The sequence below is a fragment of the Amphiprion ocellaris genome, chromosome 5 (assembly GCF_022539595.1).
Source record: "Amphiprion ocellaris isolate individual 3 ecotype Okinawa chromosome 5, ASM2253959v1, whole genome shotgun sequence".
Lineage (NCBI taxonomy): Eukaryota > Metazoa > Chordata > Actinopteri > Pomacentridae > Amphiprion > Amphiprion ocellaris.
The window spans coordinates 27513578-27540891 of record NC_072770.1 but is presented as its reverse complement, the minus strand read 5'-3'; the positions used below and the strand labels follow the sequence as shown (position 1 = coordinate 27540891).

Genomic DNA, 27314 nt, shown 5'->3' with positions numbered 1-27314 from the left:
CTGACCAATCACTGCTCTCTGGCTCCGCCCTCTGAGAATCTTGTTGTTGTTTGGCTCCACGCTTGCTGATGACCACTTCCGGTCTCAGAAAATGAAAAAACGGACCTTTTTTCGTTTCTGTCTCTTACTGCTTTTACTTTCTTGTTATTCTAAATATAAAACCAAAAATCAAAGCATTTAAAAAAAAAAAAGTCGTATATCCCTTTTTGATGATGAAAAGGAAAAACGCCTTGTATTTCAATTTTAATTTTTGTATTTTAAAACGAAAATCAAATAACCATTCGTTTTTTTTTCAATACCTGTTTCAGAACGGAAAATCCAATTACCAGATCCGTACACGGACCTAGAACACGTTTAGTGTTATTAGTGTGTTTCATTCTCTATCTAACAGGGTCAGTTTTCAAATTAAACACGAAATGCGATTCCTTTATCGTCAGCAAAAATAAATAAATACATATATACAGTGTATTACAGTACCGGCCTTTATTTTGCTTCCCTGCCACAAACTGTTCAATTCTGGCTGCCCTGTTTCAAAAACTCCACTACCCATGATGCCTCGAGAAGAAGCCGTCCAGTCAGAGCGAGCATCTTCGTGGTTGTGCTCGTACTGATACCGGGGCAGGCCAGCGGCTTAGGTGGGAACAAGTATCTGATATATCGTGATAACTCCGCCTCTCCGGGACACTCCGAGTCATAGTGTGAGCAGACCCTGTGGTGTGTCAGTTTGCAGCAGAAAGTCGGTTTACCGCCGCTAGCATCTGACTTTTCATTGAGGAGTTAAGTCAGAGAAATGGCTTCACCACCGACAGTAAGTAGTTCATTTGCCTAGCTTTGGTTTTACTGAAAAAACAGCAGCTTCTTTTTTAATATCTGTATGCAGTTAGCGTAACTATAATGCAATGTTAGCATCTTAACTGTCGCTTTCCACCTTCAGTTTTATCTATTGTGTAACTTGCTAACTCAGAGGAAGGTAATTAGGTTAACAGTCCAATACAATACATTATTGAAAACTGATAGTACATGCCACAGCAGTTAGCCTCCGTTTACTGAGACCTATTTATTCACCAAGACATGTCAAAGAGTTTAGGAAGTATTAAAGAGGCGTGTCATTTGTTCACGCCTAATCTACTAACTCGGGACACAATAGTTATTAAGTGGTACGTTCACTAACCTAGCTATAATACATCTAAATAAAATTAATTCATCTACAGCAGATTTGCGAAACTTTCTGGGAGCAATCCTCAGCATCACTTGAAGGAAAGTTTCCAAGAGTTTAAAAGTTAAATCTTTTTAAAGTTGTACATGTTTATTGGCGTGAGAAGAGCTCATATAAACAGTAAAAGAAAGAATTATGGGCAGAAAGGTTTAAATTGGTGAATCCAGTTTGGCTGATTGACTTAATCACAGTGTCAGACGAGGAAAGCAGCACTCTGGGAGTTTATATTGAGTTATTATTTAACTAAATGTGCCTGGGTAAATGCTCAGTAGTACTTTCCTCTTAGTATTTGATTGTATTTAAATGAATCATATCATTACTAAAGATAGAAAATAGGTGTTTATTATACATTAGAGGTGATTAAGGACACTGTAAGAGATTATATCTGTAGCATATTTGTTTAGTGGAGCAAATATAAATCCTGAATTACTAGAAAAAATTATTAATTGGGCCTTCTGCTCAAAGCCAGCAGTGTAGTCAGGGGTTTCTGTACTCAAGCGTAACAGACATTTTTGTTTATCATAAATGAAAAGAAAATTCAAGTTTCTGTTAAATAAGCTAACTCAGACTTACTGCCTTGACTGTGCACGGATCAATCATGCTTACTGTCGTGTGTGGTCTCTCCTCAAAAGGTCTATTCTGGAAAATAAATCTCTAGTTGTGGTTAATGCAGTCATTCAACTTCAGGTGTTCTTGCGTGTTTATCTTAGTTTTCAGGTCAAGACTTGGACCAACACAAGCGTGTTTCCACTAAGTCAAGCCCTGGATTCCTGGAGCGATTGAGTGAAACTGCAGGAGGAACAGTTCTTGGTATCGGACTGTTTTTCCTCTCAATTTATGTTCTCTTCACCAATGAGGTAAGTAACAGTCACATAGTGGGAAACAGTTGCTTATAGGTACCTACTGTCAAAGCAGACGTGCTAATAAATTATTGTCAAATCAAGATACTAATTGAACAGCAGGCTAAAGACAGGGCACTCTCTCTGAAACTGTCTCTCTTCAGGGACGAGCTCTGCAAACAGCATCTTCCTTGGATGAGGGTCTCTCTCAGGTTGTGTCATTGGGGCCTTTTTTAAGCCTCGACCTGCAAAACAACAACCGCTTAGTTCATCTGTCTGCACAGCTGCGTACTGCACAGGTAGGCCATCCTCCATACTCATTTCCAGTTTGAAAATGCTCCCAAAACTTCTCATACCCTTCACACACTGGTCATCACTTCATCGTTCATTCACGTCTGTCAAGATGGAATGTATTCAGTAAATCTTTATTATACTTGACATGAAAAATGTTGTTGTGCATATGATGCTGTCATGTTATTAACAAAGTGCTACTTACACTAGGACTTTGCACAGATGCAAGACAGTTCACTTTTCCCCAAGCAGAAGCTATCTCCTAACCTAACGTAATGGAGTTTATAGGAACGGACTTTAGTGAAATATTCATGCGCCCCTGTCCTGTGTCTGTGTAGGCGCTGCATGACCCAAACTACAGAGTGGTGGTGCAGGCAGTGAAGCTGAAGAGGCAGGTGGAGATGTATCAGTGGGTGGAGTACCGGGAGAGCAAGTGAGTCTCTTGTCTGCATGTCAGCACTCAGGGTGGGGTCAGGTGTAAAAATGTTGGCTTGACTACAGAGCATTATTACACTGAAAACAAATGAGGTTGTTACTGTGCAATTTATTTCAGGGACTACCAAGAGGGTGGTGAAACCAAAACAGAAACAACGTACACCTACAGTGAGTTACCTTTTTTTTTTTTTTTTTTTATTGAGGCTGCAACATGATTTCTTTAGTTCCAGTGTGAGTTGTTTGTCTTTGGATGCAGCTATGTTACTGGTTTGTTGTTTGATGTGAGGTGAAGTAGCGTTTTTTATTTTATTTAGACACTGAGTGGAAATCGGAGTTGGTCAACAGTCGTAATTTTGATAAGGAAATCGGTCACCAGAACCCAAGGTAGTACAATGTTTTGAAGTGCAAAATTTTTCAGCGTGTTCTTCTCTGTTTGAAGCCTGTTCTCACTTCAGTCCTTGTATCTCAGTGCCATGGCCGTAGAGAGTGTGACAGTGGTGGCTCCTGAAGTCCGAGTGGGACCCTTCATTCTGTCTAAAGGTATCTGTCCTAACAAATGTACAGATATTATGTACAGATGCACTCTCGCGTCAGATGTGTTTAGATTTTATTTCCTCAGTTAATTTCTTGGTCATCCTCAGGCCTGGTGGATCAGATAAATAACTTCCAGACACTGAGTTTGAGGGATTTTTCTGCCTTCAACTTGGATCCTTTTCTCTCCGTTTACGACGATTATTTCTATCACACTCAGAACCCGCGCAGGCCAGAGGTGAGCATCAACACATGAACTTCTTACTCATATATTTGGCGTGGCTCGTTCTATGTCATGTAATCCATGCTTTGGCACCAACTGAGTTGTTATTTGTGTTAATTCATGAGGTTGGGGATGTGCGTGTGAGATTCTCCTTCGCTGGACTGAGTGGTGAAACCTCTCAACTTGGCCAGGCCCAAACAGTAGGTGCTACAGATGATCTGCTCCATTATTCATTATACTCACAACAACATATTATTGAATAACTAATTTAAAGAATTCTCTATGTTCTGACTCATATAGTGCTGTTATTTCACTATTTGTCATACTCAGTAATTAAATATTTTGATCCTGATAAGGATTTGTGGTATTTGCCCACGTCACAATTTCAGTTGGATTCAACTATAGGCTTGCAATCGATTGATCAACTAAAATATAATTTGACATTTTTATTTCTGAACTTCTGCAGACATTTAAATGAAAAACAATCTATTCTTTTTCATAAAAAAAACTGTAAAGTGCCACATTTAAGTGAAAGTGATTTTCATCAGTTAACAATAGGTAACGGATAACAATAGTACATTTTCTTTTATAATATAGAACTATGACTGCAGCTAATGATTGTTTTTAACTAATGATTTTATTCAGCATCAATTAATACTGATTCTTTTCTTGATGATTGTTTTGGTCTAAAAATATTATTTTGAACAGTACAAGTATTTCATCAGTTTGTATAATATTGTTAAAAATGTTAGCTGCAAACACAGCATACTGTAAACAGTAGAATATACAGTATGTAGTATAGTGTATAGTATACAGTTGTTATGCAGTGTGGAATTGAGAGAGCTGTCATGAACTAGTGAAACAATGGCTGTTTGTTTTAGCCCAATGCAGGATCTTCACATCACTTGTTTTGTCCAACCAACAGTCCCAAAGATATTAAGTTTACTATCACACAGGATAAAGAGAAGTGGCACACACTCGCACTTGAGGAATGTTGTCTTAAAAAACTTAATCACAACATTTGCTGATTACCTAATAATTGCACTGACTTTCCTAGCATTAATTCAAACTATTAGTTTCTACAGGGCACAAACTTTTTGAGCTGTTTTTCAGGTCAGTATTGTAGCCATGCAGAGGGGGGAGCAGCTGGTTCCCTTTAAAACCAAGTCAGGAGACATTCTGGAGATCCTTTATCTGGAAGAACTTTCTCCAGAGGTCTGTGGATTTTATTTCATTTGTTTGACAGCTGTTCCCTCTCCTGGGAGCAGTAACGTGTTATAATATACACATCTGTAGTGTCTGGTTGTAGTATATATTCCACGTAATTTAATTAGTTGCTAATTCATGCAGTTGTGTTGTTATCTGTAGGAGGTGTTTGCGAGGGAACACCAGCACAACACCATGAAGACGTGGGGACTCAGGGCGGCAGGCTGGACTCTCATGTTCCTCAGTATGCAGCTGACCATGCGTATCATCTACACATTAGGTAAATTAACTGCTGCTCTGTACAGCAACATCATACATGAATGTCATGCATCTATGGTTCATGTTCCCTCTCTGTCGTGTGGCTGCAGTGGATTGGGTTCCCATCCTCCGAGAGCTCGTGTCCGTCGGACTGAAGATCTTCGCCCTGTGTGTCTCCTCGTCGCTGTCTCTTCTCGTCATCGCAGCAGGTTGGCTGTTTTACCGACCATTGTTGGCGGCAGCGCTGGGAGCACTCGCTCTGGTCCCGGTGTTTCTGGCCCGCTCAGGCCTTCCAGCCAAGAAGAATGAGTGACTACTGAGCTAATGAGCGTAAAGATTTTCTGACACCTGGCTGGACCTGTCCACCAGAGGTGTGAGATGCGATTCTGCAGCCTGGTTTTCCACAACATCCATCAGTTCGCATCAGTTTCACAGTAGGAATATATTTATGTACAAAAAGAAACCCTGCTGCTGATGCTGCACGAGTGGGAGATTTCTGTTGTTGCATTCAAATATTATATATTTTTGGCCTTTTTAGGGGTTTGTCAATTTCTGTTGTCTTATTTTTACTGTAAATAAAACTCACCAAAGTTTTTCTTTCCACCAAATGCTGACTCAGTTGAGATTTTTTAGCTACACCCAACTACAGCAAGGTACAGTCCTATACAACGGACCTGCAGTAAACTACCTGAAGGTTATGTTTAGTTTCTGTTTCCACTTTATTACCATGTTGGAGAAGGCAGTTTGTGCTGCTGAACTCAACTATTATACTATTATATATTATATGGAGTGATGATTCAAATAATTAGTCCAGATTCACTGATGTAAATGATGTGGGGGAAAAATAGTAACCTTCATGAAGGTAAGATTTTTATTGCACTGCATTAGTTTTAGTTAAGTGTATCTAACAACTGCTTGACTGTATATTTAATATGTAATCTTCACATATCCTTTGTTTACACTATTGGCAGCACTTGATGTATGGTATAGCTTATTAAAGTCAACTGTTCATAAGGTAAAAAAAAAAAACAAACGTACCAAAGATTTTGTTTGTATGCTGAGTTGCATGCTGAATAAAGTACTTTTTGTGTCTGTTTACTTTTGATTGCATTTTCAAACATTTGGCTCGTGTGTCTAATTAGGATGGAAGATGGCCAGAAGCCAACATGTTCAGGCTGATGGTTATTAGTTTGTCACAGAGACAGAATGTAGGAAGATAATGTCGAAACAGCTGACAGTTTGTCCACCAGAGAGCACTGACACGTTTATTTTTTTTTCCAAATGTCTTGATCAGTACATACCTTTTTTTTATGTTTTATTAGGGATTCTTATCAAAAAAAAGCTTCAAAAATCCATTATCTGTCAGGCTCTATCGACAAGGCAACAACCAAAGAGTGGCTTGTATTCATTTGTAATGCCCACCAAATCACCTTAGTGCACTGTAGCTGACCCAGGACTCCAACTCTGAAATGCAAATCCAAAAACACCTCAAACTGGCCGTATACACTAAACAAGTTTTATCCTTAAAAATGTTTTGCATCCACATGGCATAATCTTTAACTCTGTATCTTAGTGGGGCTATAATGCACTTGTTAAACGTCATTCAGCGGTTATCGATCAAGTGATGCAAATTATCAAGATTCTTACAAAGTAATTTATTACACAAAACACTAAGTTTCCATTTGCGTTTTTAGCAAAATTGGCTTCCAGTCTCATGTTGTGCATGTGATCTTAATGCACGTAAGATTTGTGTGGAGCACACAAAAAAAATTCGACTTCATGTGTGCATCAGTTTGTTGAAATAATTAAAGGACAACAGGTCACAGTGTGCAGGTACTTCACCCTAGTTGGCTGTGGAAACATTCCTCAGATCAGCAGGCAGGGTTTAAGCACTTAACTGTAGTTGGCAGGTACGACACAGCAGGTCCCCTGGCTGACCTTTTCGATTACACAGAACATATTGATAAAGAAGGTTTCGTTATGGCAAATTTACTCATGTTAAAGTACAAAAAAGTATCTTCCATCACCTCAAAATTGAATACTGACAGAACCTGACTACTTTTGCTTAAGACAAAGAAAGTAAAAGCATTACACCTTTAGTAAAAACTGGGGAGAACAGTCTTTTGTGTGGATGTGTTTGGGGGTAGGTTTGACCTAATTCTTCTTCTCTGCCCCTGTAGGAAGCAGTCTTCATGCCCCCGTTTACAGTAGGATGCATTTATTGCTCTTCTTTCCCCGCCTGGCCTGTAGTGCAGCCCTGGTGGCCATCTCGAACACTTCCCTCACACCATCCTTTGTTTTTGCAGAGCACTCCATGTATCCAAAGGCACCGATCCTGTTAGCCATGTCCCGCCCATCCTCTGTTTTCACAGGTTCCTAAAGAAAAAGTCAACAGAGAGCAGCTTTTAATAAACAAGTCTCCATGTGGAGGGTGTTTATATGTTTGTGTGTGGGGTCTGAAGTTTTACCTGCTTCATTTTGGCAAGTTCCCTCCGAGTGTGCTCATCATTACGCAGGTCCTTTTTATTTCCCACCAGTATGATGGGAACATTAGGGCAGAAGTGCTTCACCTCAGGGGTCCACTTCTCAGGGATGTTCTCTGAATAAGGCGACAAAGCAAAGCAGGAATCAGAGCAAAGACATGACGGTATAAAACAATTATTTTCATGATGGAATAATTTGTAGAGCAAGGTGTAACCAATAAATTGTTTAGTTTGTAACATGATGAATGACCATGACAATCTCCTACAGGCCAAGTTTATGTCATCGAATGTCTTGTTTTTTTCTTACCAACACTGTAAATCATTATGAGGTCAGACAATATATAAAAGCAACAATTATTTCATTATTGATGGCCTGGAGACATCAAATGTTTTTTTTTTGATTAGCTCATTTCCTGCCAACAAGCTAATCGATTAAAGGTTTAATTGTTGCAGCTCTAGTGTGAAGGTGCAGATCTGATGAATCAGTAAGAGGACAGTATCATCTATGTAGATACAGAAATTACTTGACGACCAAGCGTGATGTAAAGCAAAAAATTTATAGGTGAGCAATCAGAGACTCGTGGTGGAAGATTGTGGTAACAAGATTCTTCAGGTCCAGCCTCTTCAGCTATTTTATGCATTTCTAATTTTAAAATGAAGCTATTGGAGCTATTTTAAAATCTCTATCTGGTCTTTTAATTCCCCTCCCAATTGTTTAACAAAGTAAGGGTAGATTAAATTACACTAAAACTAAATATGAAAATTTTTTTTCTCAAGACTTTCTTCACTGTCCGTTTCTCAAAGCCTCTGCTTGTAAGTTACTAACTTATAAGAACAAGTGGAAATGAGTTTGTACGGCACAAACATTATCTTAGACAGTCACAGCTCTGCAGCTTCACTTACCAAGACTGTCAGGGCTGTCGATGGAGAAGCACATGAGAATGACATCAGTATCTGGATAAGAGAGTGGGCGCAGTCTGTCATAGTCTTCTTGACCTGCTGTATCCCAGAGAGCTAACTCGACCTGCCAAAAGAGTTTACAAGTTATCAACCACATGAAGCCAAACTGTCTCAAATGATCAACTGAGTGCATAAACATATCCAACATGTATTACACGTTTTATTCGATGCATGTGAAAACCATTTTCACAATGATTCAGATAAACAACTGTACATAATCCAACACCAACATTACTTTAGTCGTCTGTGCAACTGTTCTGAATAAACGGACTTGGATACTCAAAAGCCAGAATATGAGGATAAAAGGCTTTACATCTGAAACTGATATTTAAACTTCAAATTCCTGCCAAAAACATGAACTTTTATGTTGTTATGGATTGATGATAGCTGTACAAGTCATGATGGATTTTAAAAGTCGATAAACCTGTCGATTATATTCTTGATTAATCAGTTTTTGGAAATGAAAAATATTTCACAATGTCCTCAAATGTCTTGTTTTGTCCACAATTCAAAGATATCCAATTTAGTAAAGAAATCAGAAAATATTACAACTGAAGAGGCGAGAATATGAGAATATTCCTGAAAAATGACTCAAACCCATTAATCGATTATCAAAATATCTGATGATTAATTTAATTACTGGCAACTAATTGACTCACTGACTAAGTTTTTGCAGCTCAAACTAGTGATTAATGCTACTGCTCGCACTGAAAGAAATCACTTCTTCTTTCCTTGAAAACTATATCACTTCTTGCAATATAACAGATATTGATATATAAATAGAGATATCACTTTCCTGTATATACACCTTTGGAAAAAACTATTACATCACCATTACCTGCCTCTTTCTTTGTGGTTTTTGGTGGAGCCGTACTGCATTTTCTTTTTTAGGCTGTAATGGACACCTGCTGATTCCAGGCTGGTTAGCAATGGCTCTCTCGCTGTATTTCTCTTCTTTAAGCACTGAGATGGCTGTCATCTCATCTTAAAATTCTCTTCTTTTGTTGAGTGATAATTTAGTTTGGATTACCTGTTGACTTTACATATATAGCTTGTGATGACAGCGACTCAAAAAATGTTTTGGTCCGTCTAGTGTAAATTTCGAAATTTAACAGTTTCAATAATGCATTCCTTTAAACATCATTTATTGCTTGTACTGAATTATTATAATATGTCTTTCATGTCTTTTATAAATTGATGTGCTTATTTAACCACTATGATGACAGAACAAAATGATCCAAGCTGCAGGTATTTTGTGTAGACTTTGTCGAAAAACAGAACACGTAGTATACCAATTATTTCCAAAGCTGTATGTCTGGCTTCTAGGACTGAAGCAAAAATTAAACATTTGGAGTACAGACACAAAGAAAATACATTATATTCTAAATAGAAGCTAAAGTAAGCACCATTATTCATACTAATACATGCTTTGCTAAATATTATCAATAATATCAATTTTTATCAACCCAAATCCTCAAGAGAAGCACACCTTAAGTGTATTACTCAACTCATTAAATCATCTACAACATGTGTACCAGTGTATGAAGCTGAAAGAGAATATAACCAGCATTCAGCTGTTCTGGTAATCAGATGCCATGTTACATAATGCTGATGCCAGTCTGAAATGTGAGAAGAGCAATATAGTTCATACCTGTTTGCTATCAACTTCAATGTCAGCCACATAGTTCTCGAACACCGTGGGCACGTAGACTTCTGGAAACTGGTCCTTGCTGAACACGATGAGGAGACAGGTCTTCCCACAGGCTCCATCTCCCACTATGACCAGCTTTTTCCTGATCGCTGCCATAGCTGCAGACAAGAGACAGAAAACAGCAAAGGTTACCACAAGAGAAAACTTCATCTACAACAGGGCGGGTCGTGCTATTGCATTAAGGCATTATGCAACTTAGCACCACTGTGAGGAACGATGAGCAGCCAACAACCTTCAGCTGTGTTGACACAACCCCAAACCCGTCTGAAACCAACACCCCAGGCTAACTATTTAGCTTTCTGTGTCAACATCACGGATTACAGGCCCCTAGTCAAAAATAAAGTACGTTTCAGACAACGAGGCCACACGAACAGCATAAAATGCTGAACCCCAGTGTCTTTATTTGACTAAGTTTTACATTAGCAGGAATAGGAACCTTCTCCCATGATGATACATTTCCGCTCCAGTGTTTCTGATCCACCCCGGCTTCAAGCTTCACAAATTATTCCGTTTAACGTTTGTCCCAATTTACGATGAAACTGCTGACCAAATTAACGTGTTAAAGGTGGCGACATAAAACTGTGAATAGTACAGTGCTGGCTGACCTACATTTTAGCTCGCCAGGAGGATGATCTGTTTACAAAAGACTTGACGCTAGCTACTGTAGCTACCCAGCTAGCGTTAGCCGGATATGTGGCTTCAGTTTACATTTTTACAATCATATTCAAACGCGGTGCAGGGAATATGTGCAATACTTACGATACAACTCACATAGTATTGCGGTAGAGTTTGTTCGTTTTAATCAGAATCCGGCACGGCCGGCTAGCAAGCTAAGCAGACTTAGCTTAGCAAAACGGAAATCAATGCGACTTGATCGGACCGTTAGCTAGCTTGCTAGCTTCAAAAGAATAACCCAAGGAAATACAGATTGACAGTATATATAGAGATATTTTTGCCAATAAAACATCCTGACATAGTGCCACAACACCACTTTGCCTCTAAATATGACGTACATACCAAGTAAATGGTTTAAAGTCTATCCAAATGAAGCCAAAGTAGTGCTTTGTTAGCCTCCGTCGCTGCTCCTTCACTGCGCCGCTGCTGCTGGAGGATTAACAGGAGGGAGGTGAGCGGGTGGGGAGAGGACAACAATTCACTGCTACACCTTCAAATTACACTTTATAAATACAGCACATGATGTTGTTATTATTATTATTATTATTATTATTATTATTATTATTATTATTATATTATTATTATTATATTATTATTATTATTATTATTATTATTATTATTATTATTATTAGTAGTAGTAGTAGTAGTAGTAGTAGTAGTAGTAGTAGTAGTAGTAGTAGTAGTAGTAGTATTGCATCTGTATCCTTATGCATCTTGTATTTATTTACTGAAACTAGACGTTTCCATGTTTACATACAACTGCACTTTGCTTGTAATTTTTGCATTACTTCAAGCCATTACTTTTTCGCATATGTTCAGCAATGTGCAATATCCAGAAGAGCAACATCAGCTACTGTTTTTATAGTTCTTAATATAGCAAACAAGCTATCCCACTGTTTTCACAGATACACTTGCACATGTTATTTTTCTACTGCATTTTTAGATTTTCTATTTGAATAGATCTTACTGTACTTTGTCTGATTTTGTTAATACACTGGAAAGATTGTTGCTTAATTTGGTTGTACACTATACAACGACAATAAATGAATTCTATTATTATTATTGGGATTAGTATAACCAGTAGTATGGTTTATATGTTTCATGCTTCATCATATTATGTTGAATAGGAATGTTAATGTAGTTTTTCTTAAATATTTGAGTAAACTATTAGAGCTCCTTCTACTGATTAATTACAATACAAATTTTTATATAGGACCTGCCGTCGAACATATAGGCCCTTTCTTGGTTGATAAATTGGTTGCTGGCACAAATTTGCTACTAATATGGTGACTGCAAAGTATCTGACATAGAGTGAACTATTTTTGTGATATACTATTTAGATTTATATTTTCATATAGCTGTGTTTTACATATTACTTTACTGCAATTTCACTACACCATGTCCACTACAAATAGTTAATACATTATTATTATTGTTGTTGTTGTTATTGTTTTTAGCAATAGTAGCAGTGAAGAAAGTTATATGTTTCATAGTTCAATATACATTGTTAAATATTGATTCCTTTTTATTATATTATTATAACCCTTGCAGTGGCGTAAAATACTAAATAAGCACATATTCTCCTGTTGAATTGATCTGAACCTTACTGTAGTACACAATTTTGAGCTACAGTGGTCAGAATTTTTTGAGTTTTCTTGGCTTCAGGGCAAAAGTTAGTAGCTGGATCACTATTAACCCTGTATTCTCTTCCCACTTTGAGCATTGCATGTATACATTATTTCTAGAGTGATTCATGAGCCTGTGGTTGCCGTCTCCTAATAGATTAGTGACTGGTAATTCTGGGGAAAGTTTCATTTAAAAAATCCTAAATTAATGTAGAAATAGAGCCCATGACAGTTCAATACACAGTGAAATATTCTTTATGATGGCTGTGTCAATTCATGTGCCTCTACATCTGTAACAACGGGGGATCGAGATTAACAAAAAAACAAAAACACAACTACCCACCTTAGTGCCATCATGTAAGTGGATAAATTGCAATTGTAGCTCCAAGACAGATTTCCAAGACAGGATCCAGCTTGGTTGAAATTTTCTGTTGCAAATTCTGTAACAAATTTGCAACTAATAAAATGACCATACATCAGTTTACATGCAGTAAACTGTTGCTATTTTTCAGGTTTATATTTTACAAGATGTGACTATGTTGTAAAATCCATAATGACAGTATGCAGAATATATATTTAAAGTAAGTCCACCTTATCCAGATATTTTAAAATACATTTCAAAAGTAAGGATTATAATGAAGCAAAAACAATAAAATACCCTGACAATGACTAATCTGTTTTATGAATAGGTTTGCGTTTGATGTTTTTATTACTATTTAGGAATAAGATGATAGACTTTTACTAAACAGAATTTGAAATGTCAGACTTTTGCTTCCAATCTATTTCTGCAATGTGTTAGTGCCACATTTACTCGGATCTGAGCTCTTCTTGCACCACTGCAGTGCTACTAAACTGATAAATGCATTCAGTAAATAATATTGTGTTTAATTTGCATGAAAGATCATCATACTGATGAATAAAAATGTGGTCTTGGGACTGCACAAGTGTTTTGATGATACAGCGTGTTTAATTATGGACCAAGAAATGATTTGAACCTTTCAGATCAGTCAACTGAAGCAGGGAGAGACAAACAGAGAGGCTATTCTCAGTTGGCGCAGCAGTGTATTAATAACTGCAGCTCTTACCCTAATCCAGATAAGAGGCTTTCTCAGCACTGCTCAGTTCCAACTCGTGGAAACCAACTCAGAAGCGTTTCCATGAAAACAGTAATACCTCACATTCATTCATTCAAAAGCGGAGAAAAAAAACACTTTGCAAAGACAAAACATTTCTGGTGTGTATTTCTCTGAATTCCAAAGATCCTCTTCTGAGAATAAAACCAGTTTGCAAAAAAAGATGTTGTCTACTGGCTTTAGTTTTCATTGAAGGATGTGTTTTTATCAGATTTTACATCAGGAGATACTGCACAAAATACAGACTGTACTCTGCTTTTGACTTTGTCTTTCAGAATGACTGGACAACCACTTAGCCCTCCAGCTTGTAGTTCATGTAGCAACAGCCTGACCACAATCATTTTGTATGGATTAGATTTAAATATGTACAATAAAACACAGTTATGAAGAATGCAGAGAGTCATTATTATGATGATCCGCTTGTATCTCACCTGTCTTGCTGTAATTTCGTGCAAGTAATTATCAAAATGTATCACCATACATAGCAGAAAGTAATAATAACAAAAGGCTGAAACATGTCATGAAACATTTCTGTGACCTTGTCATGACCACAGTTGTGTCCAGTAGTTCCAAGTGTTACAGAAGAGCACAGTTAACATCCATGGTTCATGGGGTTCATTGATTTAGTGAAGCGTGAATAAACATTGCTCTGTTTAAAGAGTAACCCCAATCGCCCACCTCTTGAGCTCCAATGCAGAAAAAAACAGAGATCTTAAGACACAAAACCCAAATTATTTCTTACGTAATCTCTGCAGGAACAGCAAAGCAAACAGTTGCTACTTTTCAGCTGATTCATTCATTTATAGGTTGGGGCTGCCTTTTTGGAAAACACCTGAGAGCATTGGTTCAGGGGCCACTCGTTCTACTCACTGGTGGTAAATGGTCACAAAAAAAGATCAACAATGACTTGCATGTTGGCATTTCACAGTAGCTGAAGCACACATACACAATAATTTAAATAAAATTATGATGGCATTGTAGTATGACTGCACTCATTCATGAGCAGCGAGGTTACACTGAGGTTTATTGTACTTAAATCATTACAGTTTTCTTCTTATGGACTATCCTCTGCTGCCTGTGGTCTCAAACTGTCCCAGAGTCCCAGCATGGAGTGTAACCCTGACCCTGTGTTTGTGTCCGAGGGACTGAGATCCTCATATAGAGAAAGGGTAGTCCTGCAGGTAGCGCAGCAGAGGATTTGGGAGGGGCAGCTGGTTGGGGCAGTTTGTGTGCCTGTTGATGGTGAGGCGAGTCAGGTGCTGCAAAGGAGGGAAAACTTTCAGCCTGTGTAAGGGATTCGTCAGCTTCAGAGGGACTCCACTGTCGTTAGCTGCATGCTGTGCAGTTTCAGGCTTGGTTCGGGGGAGAACATCACTGGACGCCTGGTCCTGTGACGTCTGGCCTGAACCTGAATAGTGCTGTATGAGGCTGGGGACGTCTGGGAAGGACTGCAGGTGAGGCAGTCCAGGGGAAATGGAGTCGAGCCAGAAACAGCCTCTGTTGTACTCGATACGCACACTGGTGGGTCCATAACGGGTCTTTACTGACAGAGCCAGCATGTACTGAGGGTGGCTGCTGTCCCGCACCAGGAACGTACCTTCAGACTTGGTCAGGAGAGCTTCTCGCGCTTCACTCGCTGAAACAGAACCCCAGTACCAACCTGGAAGAAGATATCAGCTTTTATTTTTCATTTTTTAGTATGAATGTTTGGCTTAATATAGCCACATTAACACCAACACTGTAGATGTCAGGGCCAAGTCTGACTGTGACACTCACTCCAGTTCAGTTCACAATACCATGCAGAAAGCCACACACAAGGTTAGATCACACATCCTCATATTTCCATCATATTCAATGAACAAATGATGAAACCTGGACTCAGATGCAAACTGTTGTATTCCAGTGAAACTAGATGTGAAGTCAGAATAAAGCTGCTGGTGTACCTGAGGTGTGTAGATACTGGAAGGTGGCGGTGATGCAGCGGAGGTCCTCTGCTGGATCCCACTGTGGAGGCGATGGATGTGGGCAGCATGAACTTCCTCGTTCCTCATGATGGAAAATGGTCACTGCCCGGGCAACCATTTCTGAATGACAAGAGGCCTGTCAAATAATGTTAGAGGTTAAAGAAAATAATCATATGAGATATTAAACAACATTCTTGTGCAAATTTATGCTGCATTATGTTCCAAATACTAAAATAAAGTAAGCGGTGAAAAAAAAGCTGTCATATTTATGGTTTGGTTGTAAAATATTAGCTGATAAATCATCATAATTACTGAAAAAAATGACTGTCATTTCCCTATAAAATAGCAAATTAAAAAGCCTGTAAATGGCATATAGTACATTCCAGTAGGATAATTTTTACCCAATATTTTTCATAGGAAATGCAAAAACAAGACAGAAAACATTTGTAAATGTTCATGCAATTTCTTTGTTTAAATTTTTTGGATCCGCTCTTAGAAGCCCCAAAGCTGCTCTTTATGGGGTCCACAGAAAAGCTAGTTATTAATAAATAAATAAATAATAGCAATACATAAATAATAGTAATAAATAAATAAAATAACATGGCGTACATATGCATCGAGATATGCACACATAACACGTATAAAATGATTCATAATTATAGTAAAACAATGGCAGCATTAGTTTGTGATATAAGTAGTACTGCAACGTACAAACACACAATGCAAATAAATGCCGCCAACTAGTAACTACAAACTCGATGTTTGAAATAATCTTACCTTAAATCCAGAAAAATCATAAGGCTTGTTTGAAAACCAGCTGAAGAAAAGTCCAATATGAATATTCAATTATCGCACCAGTCTCGTGTTGCAGCGACATTAAATATTCATTAAAAACTCTCTGCCGAGGACTCACAAAATGAGAAAATATGTCCGTGTGTGTCTCCGGTGCAAAGCTGAAGTCCGACTGAGGCTGCAGGCGGAGTGAGAGCTCTTTATCCGGCAGAGCGCAGGGCAGAAAGCAGCTCAGTTCATCTGGACTGACGGAGGTTCCTGGAATCAGTTTCCAAGAAAGGTTTTGCGTTTCAGCACCCGCAGTGACAGAAAAGCTGCAGCCAGCAGCTTCACACAGCAACACGCACGCACGCACGCACGCACGCACGCACACACACACACACACACACACACACACACACACACACACACACACACACACGCAAAACATACGTTACACATAATTAAATTTAAAGATGATGTCATTCCTTGATAGATAGATAGATATATAGATAGTATTTAAAAAATAAGTATACACAGGTGCATTAAAACTTATGTATTAGATTAAAAAAAAAACAACTGAATTTACTCTAACAGTGCAAATTAAACTTGAATGTGCAAAGCCATTTGGAAAGATAAAGACAAAGCTGTTTCATAACTACATCAAATTTTTAAGTCTTTAAAACATCACCAAGTGGTTTCTGTCATATCTGCTCGAATGAACAAACAGCTTCATGAGTAAGTCTGTTTATCGGGGCTGACAAAACACCGTGTTGAAAATAGAGCTACAATGATGAATCACTTAATCATCAACTGTTAAATTAACCACCAAATATTTTTTGTTACTCTTCATGCAGTTTGAGTACATTTTTAAAGAAGAAAAACTTGACATTGTCTGATTTCAGCTTCTTAGATGTGGATATTTTCTGGTTCTTCTGATCCTCTATAACAGTAAACTGAATGTCTTTGTCTTGTGGACAAAAACTGATTAACACATTTCACCCTTTTCTGACATTTGGATTAATCAATAATGACAATAATCATTAACTAAAAAGCAGATTCAAAAAATAAAATGACATTGGAAACTATAGTATTCTGACATCAAAAACAGACCTTGCAATGATGACAGACAAAATAGAAAACTGCTGAAATTAAAGAAAAAGGCTCTTAGTGTTACAAGCAGAAGTAGAGTGATATGTTTACTAATAATTAGGTTTGCAAAGGTTTAGAAAATGTACAATTTCTTCAACTTATGTCACATAATATGCCTGCATTGTTTTTATATGATTATTATTTTAATAATGTTTAAAGCTATAACTTCATGCATAGCTAAATATGATTAATTCCAGTCTGGTAATCTGATTTAGTTTGATTTCCTTCATCATTTGTGACTCATTTTCAGCCTCTTACGTTGGAGGCAAATATCTTTACCTCCTGTCTGCAGCTGCTGGCAGAAATGTGTTTGATGCTTCATCCAAGTTCATTGGAAATGCTGTTTCCAAACCACAACATTGTGTTTCTGCCTGATATGACGTAACTCTTGCATAGGTGGTTTCTGACTTCATGCCTATAGGCTTCCGTTAACACACATGCACTTAAAGAGCAGAAAACTAAACACTGAATTCTATCATCCAAAAACTCATTCAACTGAAATCCTTACTCATTCCCTGTGAAGAAAAAACTTCCAGGCCAGTGATTATCTGCTTTAACATTTACATTATCAAGAAAATTAATCTCACCTCTCAAATTTATTTTCCTAGAAATGAACCAAACTGTGTCATATCTGAGTCAGTTTGGCTTCACAGAGTCAAGGTTCATCACAGCCCACCCACCACAGTTCCCATGTACAGAGATAATGACTACTTGAAAGCTGCTCTTCAGCTCTGAACCCTGTTTCCAAGAAAAAATGTTCACATCAACCGTGTTTCCCGTGAGGTATGAAAGCAGCAGAACGCGCAGCTGAAGGCTTCTGAGTACAGAGCCTTCCTGGAAAACACACACCACAAATTGACCTCTACTACTGAGCCATGAGCCCTGCTGCTGCCTGCCTGCATGACTAAAGGCTGCCACTCACACGCATATATGTTCACAGAGACAGAAATGAGGACGCACACACACTAGAAAATACAGAAAATTCTTTATTGCAGAACCATGTAAAACAACAGCCTTCTTCTGAGTGCAGTCAAACCTCCATCAGGTGACTGATGAAGGCAACTGTAAATGTAACGTGGATGGATTTATGTGTGGTAAAGCATGATCTGTGGGAACAGCATAGGCAACATGAAGAATAATCCACCCTAAAGTAGAAATGTCACAACAATTTCTCACTGATCTTGAGGAGCTGAATCGATTAGAGCCCAGACTGAGGACGTGGGGACTTGAATGGGTAACACTGCTTTCATTGAGAAATTGGCAAATTCAAACTGTTAAGAAAATATGAGGCCTTAATGTTTTTAATGGTACAATTTAATCTTTTAACATCCAGTTTTCATCCAAAGTCGCAGCTCACTGTGACAACAAGACTCCAAGATGTCACTGCCTCTGATCAAGGAACAATTCGACACATCGGCAACTTCAACGTGTCTTTTTTTGACGCCTTGTTTCTGTGGAGTCAGGCTAGCTGTTTAACCCGTTACCAGTATTTATGCTCAGGTAAGCTAACTGGCTGCTGGTTGTAGCATCACACCGAAAAGACAGAACTGAGAACTGTATCAATTTACATCTGAACTCCCTGTTCCATGTAGTTTGTTGCTTCTCTGCTGCATTCACCGGAAACATTTTCGAAATTGCGCGCACTATTTTACACAACTAGACATATTTGGTGTATTTTGAAACAGTAAGATCTCTGCTAGAAGTTAAATTAATTTTGGGGGGGACCAAAACTTGGGTTGCGCGACAATTAATTTACATCTGCAAGATGATGCAACACTTTAGTAAAACTGGTCAGACCTGGGAACTTTACATTTGAACTTGTTCTGCTTTACGGTGGATTCTCATTTTCAGTGGGAAAGGTATTTGTTCAAGTAAAAATGACGAAGCAATGGCTAGAAGCTAAATAGTCAAATAATAAGTCAATTCTTAGATATTGTGTCAGTTTGCTTGTGCATTTTTGAGTGTGTGTGGTGTCTAATTTTCCTCCCCGTTCTCCCCCGCACCCTTGATTAGGCGTTTGTTGCCCCTCTTCCCTCCTGGTCCGCGGGGCTTGGCAAAGGCCTGCTTTAAGGTGTGCTCCATCGGGTGGACCTCCTCATATAGGAAGTCTTCTGTCAGACCGTCACCACTGTCTATTTCCATCTATGCAAATGCAGAGAAAAGACTGATGGTTTCTATGTAAATTTTGACCTTGATGATATGAAGCTATACAGATTGCTTGTGTCAGTCTCTGTGTTGGTGATTTTGTGTGACTTGTACCTTTTTGGTGACCTCCAGCTGGTAGTCTTTCTCCACCTCATCCAGTAGCCTGTTCTTACAGCTGGAGTACAACATCCGCTCCTTGATACTGCAGGTGTAGCCAGGCATCGAATATATGAACACTGGAACAGACATTAAACACAATGATATTTGATGTTTCACTGGAACAGACAAACAGGTGTTCAACTACTGCACAACATTTTTTGTTCTGTTAAGCTTCGTTGGGCATTTGACACAGAAACCTGGTCAGATGTTAAAGTTGACATTTACAGTCAGTATCCCATCCACACACTGTTAAGTTTACGTTTAACCAAGCAGCAATCTCTTGGGCTGAGAAATAAAGCCAACACAGAATACCAAATGCAGTTCCTCGAATGACTCCAAAAGATAGTCGATCCCTATTGACCTCAGTGTTAAACTGTCTAAATTTACAGAACAAAAATTAACATGTTTACAACATAGTGCCGAAAGTGGTCATGGTCTCTGTAGCTAATTAATCTGTTCATCACAACTTTTCAGGTGTGAATTTTTAAATAAATCATTTGTTTAAACTGTATCAAGTCCATAAGTTAAGTATACTTGAGAGTGTGACTGTTTTTAGTGGCAGGTGGGTGTCATCATAGGACATATTTTTGGATTAGCCAGGTCAGGAAAATCAGGGGCTTCTAAAATAGCGACCACCACAATGAGCTTCAAAACTTCTGTTGACCCCATGTATGTTGTCCATCTATATATACAGTCTGTGGTTACATTCAGAGTGTAAAAATCAAAGCATTCTAGCAGAACATTTTACGTCTAAACAGAGGAGGACTACTCCACAGGAGCTGTCTTCTAACATTTAGTTGCCTACGACCCAGCTTAATATCTTGAGGGTGCATTATGTTATTTTTGGGCCACTTGGGGGCAGGAGTTTGAGCTAGGACAATGACATAGCATCACCTCTTGAAGTTGATGTGACAACTATGTTTGCAAGCAATCTGCAAATGTTGTGCAATGGTGCTGATTCTAATCACTTGTTACTGACTGTGTATGCAATCTCACTTATTTCCAATGGTTAGGGATTACAACAACATATAAATGCACTTTTGTATGCATATATGAAAGCCCATGCACTGGTTTGTGGACTTCTGTTCGAAAGCTTAAGGTTTGTAATTTGGCCACTGCCATCGTGATCTTTTAAAACTTGATGTGATGACGAGGTGTGGATCTAACTGATCAATGCTAATACTGGAAAGACTTGTTAATCACAAAGTAGCTACACCCTAAAGCACATCCTGTCTTATTGTTTGTTTTACTATAAATTGAACCATATTTCACAAAATGAACACCATGCTGTATTAAAGGAGGTGTGAAACTAGTAACTGAGACCATAAACATATTAAGAAACAGTTTACTGGGTTAACAAATAAACTGAGAAGTAGGGTCATTTCTTCATAGATCTCTATATAGTCTGACCTCTTTTTTTTTTTTTTTTTTTAAAGAAAGAATGCAGGTTTGAAGCACTCCTTTGTTGGCTTCACTTTTCAGACCAGATGGCTAAGTTAATCTTTTATATACAATCTGTGGTATGTATGAGAGTAAACAAATCCATCATTGTTCACACAGGCGATGTTCAGCGCTAATTCAGAAGGTCTTTAATTCAGTTACTTCAGTTATGTTCAGTTCAAAACACACAACTACTACAGTAGTTTTACAGTAGTCTACACAACTACTGTAAATACAAATAGAACAGCTCAGCAGCTTATTATGCACAGTACAGTATCAGGTTCTGAAGCGTACAGTGAACTGCACTGATATGATTTAGTTGATGACTGTGGTGATTCAGTATAATTAGTTCACTGTGAGGTTTCTTTCATACATGTATTGAACAACTTTAATATGGAACACTGCTAGAGAATATTAATAATGGTCACTCTCCTTTTAGCTCTAATTAATTAAATTCCTGTCTAATTTTTAGCTGCTAAATGCTCTCCCTTGTGCATAAACTAATTTCCAGCTGTACTCGTGTCCTGTTTAGTGCTGGACAGGTAGATTACTGTGGGTTTATCAGAGCTTCTACACAGCTGCCTACTGCTGCTGCTGCAAATGAAGCTGCTGAGAAGCAGTTAGAGTCAAACAAAATTTTAAAACCAAAAAAGATGCTAAAATGCTCCACAGAGCTGAGAACTGCTGAGTTGGGTTGTAATTTTCTGAGTTTGTCACTGTTACACCCTTTAATGTTAGGCAGTCCTTTGATTCAATGTGGAGTTTCTGTGAGAAAGATTATTAACACTTTTCTCCTTGGTATATTTAGAGAGTTTGCATTCTCTCACATCCACCCCACATCCACCCTCTGTCTCCCTTGTGCATGAGCATGAACATAGACTAGACATACTGGAATAGTATTGCTGAATTGATGTGAGCTGATTTGTGCCCCATTTGCACAGCGACTGGAAGTCTTTTTCAAAACACTTTTCCTTGAGTTTGATGGAAAAAAAGATCACGCTCCTGAGAGAATCCGACTTCACATACAGTACGGTATGTAATCATGCGACAATGAAAGCTGTTGATGTGGGTTTGCAGTATTTGTTTTGAATGCTGCTGCTGCAAGGAATAGTGGGACAGCACAATCTTAACTTAGTTTTGTAAAGGATGGACCAGTGTATTCTATGCTAAAGGAGATAAGAAAGGAGGCACTGAATCACCTTTTCTGAGCAGTTGGAGAATTACTACCATCTTCTAGCAAAAACAACCGTTCCACAAAAATCTAGATTATTTCAGCACACAAAGATTGGACTGTGAGGAAACATTCACAGATTTTGACAAAAAGTGTATTCGATTAGAGCCACATACCCTATCTTTAAATGTCACTGTCTGTACAAATGCTGATTAATGCAGCTTTAAGCGTGAGGCTGGCTCTTCACATGGTGTCACTTGACAGGAAATTGAGGTTATGGGAGGTACTAAGACTAACATCCTCCAAGAGTTCGCCAGACAGGTCATCAGTCTATCACAGGGCTACACATAGAGACAAACAAGCACACTCACTTTCACACCTACGGACAATTTAGAATCACCAATTAACCTCAACATGTTTTTGGACTGTGGGAGGAAGCTGGAGAAAACTCAGAGAGAACATGCAAACTCCATGCAGAAAGATCCCAGGCCCAGGCCGTGATGCAAATCGGGGATCTTCTAGCTGCAAGGCAACAATGCTAACCAAGGAGCCACTGTGCAGCTCCCTTAAAGAGTTTCTGCTCAAAATTATTTTCTTTTCAAAAAATAATCAATTAATAATTAATTAATGTCTTTTGATGGATGAAAGCAACTTCATAGAGCTTCTATATCAGATACTGGACAAGAAGAAACTTGACGGCCGTTTACTGACCCAGCGCCTCCTGCAGCTGGCCCTGATGGGAATGTTTGAAGATGAAGAAGTGGTATCTGGGCGAATCTGTGGGAATCCTGTAAGGAAGCTCATGGGTTTCTGTAGGTTTGGTGTGAACCAGCTCAATGGTTTCTTTCTCTACATCCAGCCTCTGCAACACAACATCCACAAGCAAGCTTTGTTCAGGGATCAGGTCATGTACAGCCAATTTCTCTGCATTTTTACTGCCAAAACCAGATCCGTACTGCTTGTTCTGCAGGAAGTGTGTTATACTTTGCAAACCGTGTAAAGAGTATTAAATATTTTCTGTCACCAGCTGTATGTAGTTGATGCGTTTCTGCTTGAGTTGCTGCAGAGCTCGTTTGGCCTCTTCTTGTAAAGGGAACGCAAGACCCTGAAGAGTCTGTGCCCTTTTGTCTAAGCCAAACTCCATTGTGACCTCGAGGGAAAAGAGAAATACAGTGTATTTGTACTGGTTTCTCCACTTAAACAGAAAATCTATGTCTATACACAGAACTTAACAAACCCTCGCTCGTGCTGTTGGAGTCCCAATTCGTCTGCGTTCATCCTGTGGACATAAGAGACACTTTTTAAATCTGCCTCTTTCCAAAACACACACTTGAATCCTTGTATCAGAAAGAAAATCAACTTACCCATACAACTTTATCCTGCAGGAAAGCAAGTTGAAGCATATAGGATGAGAACAAGTAATTCACAAAACAACGTAAATATGTGGATCACATCCCTTTGAGACAAACTGAATTCTTTCATATGTACCTCTGTGACTTTAATTCGTTGTAGCTCCTGCTCAGCTGCTGTGAGAGGAGCTGGGGAGGAGCAGGAGGAGTTGTGTCGCAGGTATCCCTGGAAGCAAAGGTCATCCTGCAACCAGAAAGACGACAACAAACTGTGGCTTAATCACCATCAGTGAAAGAGTCAATGGTCAGTCAATATGCTGGAAGGATTTTACAAACCTCGGCTGTCCCAAACATTTCATCTTTGATGTGACCTCCTCCAAACTCTTTCTTCAGTGTGGCACGAGTCGCTGCATAGACCATCTTCTGCCTCACCTAGACGAGACCAGGGCAGACAGGAGGACACAATGAGCATTTACCACAGTTATTACAGTCTGGGAGTTTGGAATACTTTGGCTTTGAGTAATCGTTAATTTTGATTTTGGATCCAGCATTTTTGTGTGTTGTTCTGACAGTGGGTTTGGGATCTGTTAAAGCCCCGTATTTTACTTGGATGTTTGAGTCTTGCTTTGCAGGATTACGTATGTGTAGACTTCAACCCTAAAAGGCTGTTTTCACATTTATCTGCTGAAAGGGGTGAAAATGCCTCTGTGTTTGCCTTAAATTTCAATTTAATATCTTCACTTAACATTTACATTAAAATTAAATATTTTTTTAATTAAAGATTATTATTTTTATGTGACTTAGAGTTTTTTTAAAGAATCTAAAATACATGATGACTTTTTTATTGTACATGCTTTTTATGTAGTTTATGATCAGGTTTTCACATTTCTTTTTGGCAGCAAGTGCTATTTACATGCAGTAGTGTAAAGTAACTGAGTGCATACAGTATATGTGCAGTGTTTTCTCCAATACATTTATTTTCTGTGTTTATTTGCTAGTTATTCTGTCTATTCATGTAATACATAATATAATGAACAAATACATTATTGCTTATTATTTGATGAAGGAAGAGCTTTATTGAGCTCCATAGGGAAATTTACAAACTGTCAGCAATTAAATCGGCTATTAAATCATTAAAATCATCATAATGAACACATTAATGCATCAGTAAATACAATATACATTATTATAAAATGCATGATAAATATATTTACACAGTATATTTTGATAGCAATACTTTTGTACTTTAATGTAAGTAAACCATCCTTCTTTCAACAGTTTAAAGGTTGAATGATGAACAGTGCACTCCAAAATTATGTTTACAGTAAAATAAACCAGTGTTTTTCTCATTTTTTCTCTTGGCATTTGAACAGTGTGAAATATGAGCTTAAACTAGTCTCCATTTTTGTGTTATTGTCGTGTCATTTGGATCTCAGATTAAAAATCCAAAAGAATCAGAAACATCAGTTTCACCTGGTTTAATGCCATTTTGGAGGGACCTGTATCTAAAAACCAGTAATGCTGAGTGTGTTTCCTGCAAGTATTTTGCAAAAGCATATTAACAATCATGAGTCACTTTCTAAAATTCTAAATTTCACTGTGTGTTCAGTAACAATAACCATGAAGTAAAACTAAATTTAAAAAAAAAAAAAAAAAAAAATCTGAATTTAATTGCATACTTTGGTAGGGCCCTGCCTATATTATCATTTTCACTTCATAATTGTGCTTTCTGGTATGTAGTTTTTGCTTTATTTTTAGTTGACAGGGATTGTGACTCCAAATTGACTAAACTTGAATCTGTGACTGATCAGACATACTGGTGACTGGTCAGGTGACCAAGCGATGAAGATCCACTCGTATCCCTGTGCATTCTGGGAGTCCAGACGATAGAGGATGTAGCAGGGCTCCTGAGGTGTGAGCAGAGGAAGCAGGAACTGATCGTAATCCTTGTCCCAGCTCTGTGCCGGCTCTCTGCAGGAATCTAGCACCAACTCCTCTGCAGAAAAAACACAAAATCTCATCTTAACATTTTGGACTAAGCCAGGTGAGGGGTCACTTCTGTCAAATGCTTCTGAATCCAAGCAATATTTACCATTTCTGATGATGATCTTCATTATTCTGATGGCACCTCCCCTCGCTTGGGCCAGAAACTCTTTCAGCTCAGATGTTGCTGAAGTAACCAGATATAAGGCAGACAAGTCAAAACTGAGGATGGAGGGGTTGAAAGCAAGTGAGACAGAGTTGGGTAAGTAAGAACCTGTGACTCCACTTCAGGGAGAAAATTTGATCCTCTGCCAGGTAGTCACACTATCACCTAAAGTGACTCATGGAGCGTATGAAGCAAAGAATCACTGACAGATTTGAGTTTCAATGATAAAGAAACTTCATCATTCCTCACTTTTTAGGCCCTAGATGGTATTTTATCCCAGAAAGCTACATTTGGCTATTTGTCATAGTACCTCTTCTCCCTCACCATGGTTACCAAACACAGCGGTCTCATAAATGATGTAAGATCAGGTGAGAAAGGTGAGAGAGGTATGCTTCCATCAACCCGCCCCCCTATGCTCCGATTACCAAATGCCATAACACACATACATACATGCAGCTATGAAACTGCCTATAAATGTCTGCAGGAGCTACTCATCTCTGATATCACATATTTCCTGATTAAGTCTAAAACAGGCCACAGTTTCATGAAGGTGCAGCTTTTACAGTTCACAATTATATATATTCACAAAGGATAAATAAAGTTAATGAAGTCATCACTTCAGAATAATCTTAAAAGTTTTTTTTTGTTGTTGAGCAAAACATAAAACACCAGAGAACATCATCAACAAAACTTTGAAGTGACTTGGTGCAGCTTGGAGGTTTTGATAAAGAAAATAACATAGAATAAACACACAAATTGAACTTGGGGGCTGCTTGGTTAGATTTCAATTTCAAAAAATAAAATAAGTAAATAAATTTACCGTTAATTCCGGTTTGGTGTGACATCTTTTGGCAGTCAGTTTTCACCGCTTCACACTCCTCTCATGCAAGAAGGACCAGGTCCAGGTCTCCGTGTCCTCGCTCTTCTTGCTCAGCAGGTAGGCTGCCTCTCCACTGATGGCAGACAGATGGACCCACGCGCACCAGTGACACAAACGCCTCGAGGGCGACTCGGGAGCTTCCTAACACTTGAAACACAATCTGCGGAACTGTGGCTGATGAGTAATAACGTGCCTGTCAGTGGATATGCCACCCTGACCACTGATCTAAAACTCTTTGCGTATCGATGACCACATCTTTAATGGTCTCGGTGGGGGAGGCTTGCCGTCGGTCACGTACTGTCCCTGTGCTGTACTCTGTGTGAGGCTGTGCACAAGCCTCATGGCAACAGTGGTCAGCACAGTGTTTTCAGATGCCGTCATTGTGCCACATGTAACGACATTTTATCACTCATTCACATAGAGTAGCTGATCAGCTCAAGCAGACGCAATGGCGTGATCTCAAATTCCAGCCATCTGGTCACAGAAATGTGACACCCAGCAAGAATCTGAGCGGGGAGGGGTGTTCAGGTATTTGTGGTTCATATATT

General features: G+C 38.6%; 4 protein-coding genes across 4 annotated transcripts; 1 reads left to right on the top strand and 3 right to left on the bottom strand.

Annotated features, from left to right (window-relative positions):
• Positions 1 to 648: 648 nt before the first annotated feature.
• Positions 649 to 6097, top strand: LOC111568134 (transmembrane protein 43). Its single transcript, XM_023269632.3, has 12 exons — positions 649 to 808; positions 1927 to 2073; positions 2220 to 2354; positions 2685 to 2779; positions 2900 to 2949; positions 3096 to 3165; positions 3251 to 3321; positions 3423 to 3550; positions 3661 to 3735; positions 4649 to 4750; positions 4904 to 5021; positions 5110 to 6097. Exons 1-12 carry the CDS (start codon positions 791 to 793, stop codon positions 5310 to 5312), a joined length of 1212 nt encoding a protein of 403 aa, XP_023125400.2. The 5' UTR covers positions 649 to 790; the 3' UTR covers positions 5313 to 6097.
• A 134-nt stretch (positions 6098 to 6231) lies between these two features.
• On the bottom strand, positions 6232 to 11303 carry LOC111568127 (rho-related GTP-binding protein RhoA-B). The gene is made up of 5 exons (XM_023269616.3): positions 11171 to 11303; positions 10094 to 10251; positions 8386 to 8506; positions 7468 to 7598; positions 6232 to 7375 (listed from the first exon to the last, which is right to left on the bottom strand). Exons 2-5 carry the CDS (start codon positions 10247 to 10249, stop codon positions 7202 to 7204), a joined length of 582 nt encoding a protein of 193 aa, XP_023125384.1. The 5' UTR covers positions 10250 to 10251; positions 11171 to 11303; the 3' UTR covers positions 6232 to 7201.
• Positions 11304 to 13398: 2095 nt separating this feature from the next.
• LOC111568126 (cytokine-inducible SH2-containing protein-like) lies at positions 13399 to 16553 on the bottom strand. The gene is made up of 3 exons (XM_023269615.3): positions 16328 to 16553; positions 15530 to 15686; positions 13399 to 15246 (listed from the first exon to the last, which is right to left on the bottom strand). Exons 2-3 carry the CDS (start codon positions 15666 to 15668, stop codon positions 14741 to 14743), a joined length of 645 nt encoding a protein of 214 aa, XP_023125383.1. The 5' UTR covers positions 15669 to 15686; positions 16328 to 16553; the 3' UTR covers positions 13399 to 14740.
• Positions 16554 to 18446: 1893 nt separating this feature from the next.
• On the bottom strand, positions 18447 to 27122 carry LOC111568123 (twinfilin-2-like). Its single transcript, XM_023269612.3, has 11 exons — positions 26707 to 27122; positions 25830 to 25907; positions 25555 to 25733; positions 24074 to 24169; positions 23877 to 23981; positions 23753 to 23767; positions 23626 to 23667; positions 23413 to 23538; positions 23100 to 23250; positions 19733 to 19854; positions 18447 to 19615 (listed from the first exon to the last, which is right to left on the bottom strand). Exons 1-11 carry the CDS (start codon positions 26729 to 26731, stop codon positions 19448 to 19450), a joined length of 1107 nt encoding a protein of 368 aa, XP_023125380.1. The 5' UTR covers positions 26732 to 27122; the 3' UTR covers positions 18447 to 19447.
• Positions 27123 to 27314: the final 192 nt, after the last annotated feature.

What these genes read in the sequence shown, in the direction of transcription:
- LOC111568127 (XM_023269616.3), bottom strand. Translation starts at nt 10,249, where the DNA reads ATGGCAGCGATCAGGAAAAAGCTGGTCATAGTGGGAGATGGAGCCTGT. An exon ending in TTGAAGTTGATAGCAAACAG is followed by an intron (nt 8,507 to 10,093) that starts GTATGAACTATA and finishes CTCTTTTGGCAG; the next exon opens with GTCGAGTTAGCTCTCTGGGA. An exon ending in AACTTGCCAAAATGAAGCAG is followed by an intron (nt 7,376 to 7,467) that starts GTAAAACTTCAG and finishes CTTTTTCTTTAG; the next exon opens with GAACCTGTGAAAACAGAGGA.
- LOC111568126 (XM_023269615.3), bottom strand. Translation starts at nt 15,668, where the DNA reads ATGGTTGCCCGGGCAGTGACCATTTTCCATCATGAGGAACGAGGAAGT. An exon ending in CCAGTATCTACACACCTCAG is followed by an intron (nt 15,247 to 15,529) that starts GTACACCAGCAG and finishes ATCTTCTTCCAG; the next exon opens with GTTGGTACTGGGGTTCTGTT.
- LOC111568123 (XM_023269612.3), bottom strand. Translation starts at nt 26,731, where the DNA reads ATGTCACACCAAACCGGAATTAACG. An exon ending in GGTCACCTGACCAGTCACCA is followed by an intron (nt 24,170 to 25,554) that starts GTATGTCTGATC and finishes GGTCTCGTCTAG; the next exon opens with GTGAGGCAGAAGATGGTCTA. An exon ending in AGCTGGAGGTCACCAAAAAG is followed by an intron (nt 19,616 to 19,732) that starts GTACAAGTCACA and finishes GCATTTGCATAG; the next exon opens with ATGGAAATAGACAGTGGTGA.
- LOC111568134 (XM_023269632.3), top strand. An exon ending in CACAGCTGCGTACTGCACAG is followed by an intron (nt 2,355 to 2,684) that starts GTAGGCCATCCT and finishes GTGTCTGTGTAG; the next exon opens with GCGCTGCATGACCCAAACTA. An exon ending in AGAAACAACGTACACCTACA is followed by an intron (nt 2,950 to 3,095) that starts GTGAGTTACCTT and finishes TATTTTATTTAG; the next exon opens with ACACTGAGTGGAAATCGGAG.